General features: G+C 46.2%; 1 protein-coding gene across 1 annotated transcript; it reads right to left on the bottom strand.

Annotated features, from left to right (window-relative positions):
* Positions 1–2455: 2455 nt before the first annotated feature.
* On the bottom strand, positions 2456–3505 carry LOC121026318 (lysine-specific demethylase 4D-like; the record flags this gene model as incomplete). Its single annotated transcript, XM_040469179.1, has 1 exon — positions 2456–3505. A coding segment is annotated over one exon (1050 nt), but the record flags the coding sequence as incomplete, so codon positions are not given.
* Positions 3506–3508: the final 3 nt, after the last annotated feature.

Raw genomic sequence — 3508 nt, 5'->3', positions numbered from 1 at the left:
ATATTATATATATTTATATATAATATATATTATATATATTTATATATTATATCTGACTACCCCACTCGTGCTCTGTCTCTCTCTCTTTCAAAAATAAATAAACATTAAAAAAATTTTTTTAATTAATTTCTAGTTTTATTGCATGATAATTACTGTTTGATTTTTTTTCTTTGTTTAGGGAATTTATTGATTTTTTTCACACTAATATATGTCAGTTTTTGCGATTGATCCATTGGCACCTCACAAAAGCAAGTATTGTCTATTACCAGGTTCATAAGTCTGCCTTTATTGTTAATGTTAAGTTTTCAACGTCATTAAGTTTGTCCATTTTTTCTGTCTTGCACTAAGTAAGGGGTCCTGAACATCCAATTACAATATGTGTTCCAGTTTCCCCACACCAGCACCACCACCAATGCTCAGAACACTACCATGTCTGAGAATTCAGCTCATTTCTGAAACTACCTGGAGATAGTGTCAGACCCTACAGGTTAAAGGGTCAAGACTGCCACGCTCCCCCACCCCCAACCCTTGCACCCCACCCCGTACTTGCCTATTCTTCTGACCAATTGGCTATAAATCAGAGGCTGCCTCAACCCCTTTCTTCAGTTTGACTAATTCACTAGAATGGCTAACAGAACTCAGAAAACATTTTACTTACTAGATCTTCATTTTTTATGAAAGGATAGGACTCAGAAAGACCCGGAGGGAAAAGATGCACAGGGCAAGGTAGAGGGAACGTGTGCAGAGTTTCCTGGCCCTCTCCAGGCGCACGGCTCTCCCAGCACCCCAAGGTGTTCACGGACTTAGGAGCTCTCCAAACCCACTCTGCTCAGGCTTTTAGGGAGGCTTCATTACATAAGCCTGAATGGTTAAATCATTGGCCATTGGCGATTGACTCAACCTCCAGTCTCTCTTCCCCTCCCTTGGAGGTCAAGGCTGTGGGAGTGAAAGTTCCAACCATCCATTCACAAGGTTGATTCCTCTGGTCAGTCACATTAAGATGACTTGGGACTTTCCAAAAATTGCATCATTAACACAACAAAAGACACCTTATCACTCGTATTTCGTAGGAGATTCCAAGGGTTTTAGGAGCTCTATACCAGAGGCAGGGATGAAGACCAAATGTCTATTATTATAAATTATTATTATTATTATTATAAATTATAACTATGGTAACTTAAATTCTCGTATTTTAATGCGATTCTCTCAACTTTTTTTTAAGCTATGTTTTTAAATTTACCTTTCATCTAGAAAGTAATTTATACTTTGTCAAAGTTGCATGGATATTCATGACTGCTGTATTTTCTGGGTGAAATTTAGCCATAGGCATCATAAAAAGCTTTTCTGTGTACCTTTTGCCCTTGAGTCTAATCTGTCTGATACAAAGATCCATGACCCCTATTTTCTGTTTGTATTGTACTTGGTATTGTTTTGCTTGTTCTTTCACTATTAACTCTTCTAGACACTCTTGTTTCAGACTGTTCCAAGAAAACTGGAGGCAGAGTAAAAATTGTAAAAGTTTATTTGAGCAAAAAATCAATTCGAATCAGGCAGCGTCCGATCTAGCCAATAGAAAGGAGCTCCAAAATGAAAGACTTTTATAGGCAGAAAGGAAGAGGAAGAAGGAAATTATACTAGGCAAAAAAAATTGAATTGATTATGGGGGTTACATTCCTTTAGAGGATGGAAGGAGTCTATCAGCAGATAACCTAACTGATACTGATCAGAGGATTCCTGATTAACTGGATGAAGCCTCCATTTCTCCATTTAAACACAAATGAAGTCTCTGTTTAGTGACATGGCGTTTAGCATAAGACACTCCATTTAGGACCTGTTGTCTTGTTTTTAAGAAGGTATCTCATAAATAATCTTGATACTGAAAATATATGTTAAGGATTTTAGACTTTCCTTGCTTTGCAGATGCAACTTTAAGAAAATAAAGTTACAAAGATCCCTGAGGCAGAATTGGCTGACAGACTCAATTAGGTCTAGTTTCAACATGAGCAGTGGCATGAAGCATGTCCAGTGGAAGCCAGCATCATGATTCAGAGGCCCAGATACAATATGGGGATGAAAGGGCTCCGATTCTCAGCATCACCCAATGTTGCCCCAAATTACTGTGGGCGAAATATCCTTAGGGCGATATCACAAACAAGCAGCACCATGACATCTAGGCCAACGCACAGACCAAAGACCTTTTCATGCTCAGGAGTGAGCTGAGATTCCCTGAGAAGTACTACAACGTACTACAACGGCTGTTGGGAGCCCCTGGGCGTCCTGGTTGTCATAGCAGGAGACAGTATCTGGCATCTTTGGGGATGCGTCTTTTCTAGAAAATAAAGCACCCCTGGGACAGGCCCAGCACAGAATTGTTGTGGGCCTGAGAGCGTCTGTGGTTCCTGGGGTTGAGGGTCAGATACAGCCATACTGGTCAAAATCTTCAATAGTCATGAGCTCAAAGGCTGGAGATCTTCCATAGGTGGTGAGGGCTCAAAGAGGGCAACTGCCTCAGACTTGAACCCAGAGGATCACAGTCAGGGGTGCAGGAAGGTCTGGCAACTGGAGCTGGGGTCAGATTCATAAAGGCATAAGTGTGGTCCATCATTACAACCTCAGAGAGGTTCACAGGGGCCTTGAAATCCCCATCAGAGTCCTTGGGGAATCTTCTCTGAGTCCCAGTGACATTGGGGCAAGTCAGTGGGACATTGTCAGAGAAGTTGATTGTGATGTTGTCCAGGGATAGCAGACAAGGGCCAGGGTGCATCGCATTCTCAGGATCCAATGGAGGCCCTAAGGGTTGAAGATCAGGGGCACAACAGCACCCAGAAGCTTCAGCATAAAACTGGTGTCCGGGGCTCAGTGGTTCAGGATTGACCATGAAGAGTCCATTCATAGGGAGGGGCAGAGCCTCAGGGTACTGGGCTGTGTGTGTTGTTCCCACCGAGAGACGCCTCTTGGCCCGGGCCTGGATGCTGGGCCCCCGGGCCCCTTGTTCCCGAGGACGACGACCAGGACCACATCTGCCCATTGAGGGATGAACATCTCCGGCAGAGGGAATCGGGGTCGGTGGTCGGGTGGGGCCAGGCTCCTGGGAAGTGCAGGCGGGGACAAGCCCAGACTGGGCATCAGAGGAAGAACTCTGGGCCGGCAAGGAGCGTGGGGAGGCCAGGCACATTGGGGTGCGACGGCCAGTCCCACCACTAGCGGCCACAGGCCGAGGGGTGCGCGTGGCCCGGCGGGGTGGGAGGTGCCTCAGGCCCAGCAGGGCTCTCCGGGGAGCTTGGGCCACCCTCCAGGCGCTGAGCTCCCCCTCTTCTGGCGAGGTGGGCTCCGTGTGGTCCACAACAGCCCGGTCCTGCCCGCGCTTCCACAGCTCATAGCGCTCAGGCTGCAGGATTCGCACGAAGGCGTCCATGGAGAAGGTGACCCTGGCCTCCCCGCAGCTGCACTGAGACGCCACTTTGCCATAATCGATCCATCGCGGGGTGGCGAAGTTGATGGCTTCTGC

Source organism: Herpailurus yagouaroundi, unplaced genomic scaffold (genome assembly GCF_014898765.1).
Source record: "Herpailurus yagouaroundi ecotype Mexico unplaced genomic scaffold, PumYag 75676, whole genome shotgun sequence".
Taxonomy (NCBI): domain Eukaryota; kingdom Metazoa; phylum Chordata; class Mammalia; order Carnivora; family Felidae; genus Herpailurus; species Herpailurus yagouaroundi.
This window is presented reverse-complemented; position numbering and strand designations above follow the sequence as displayed.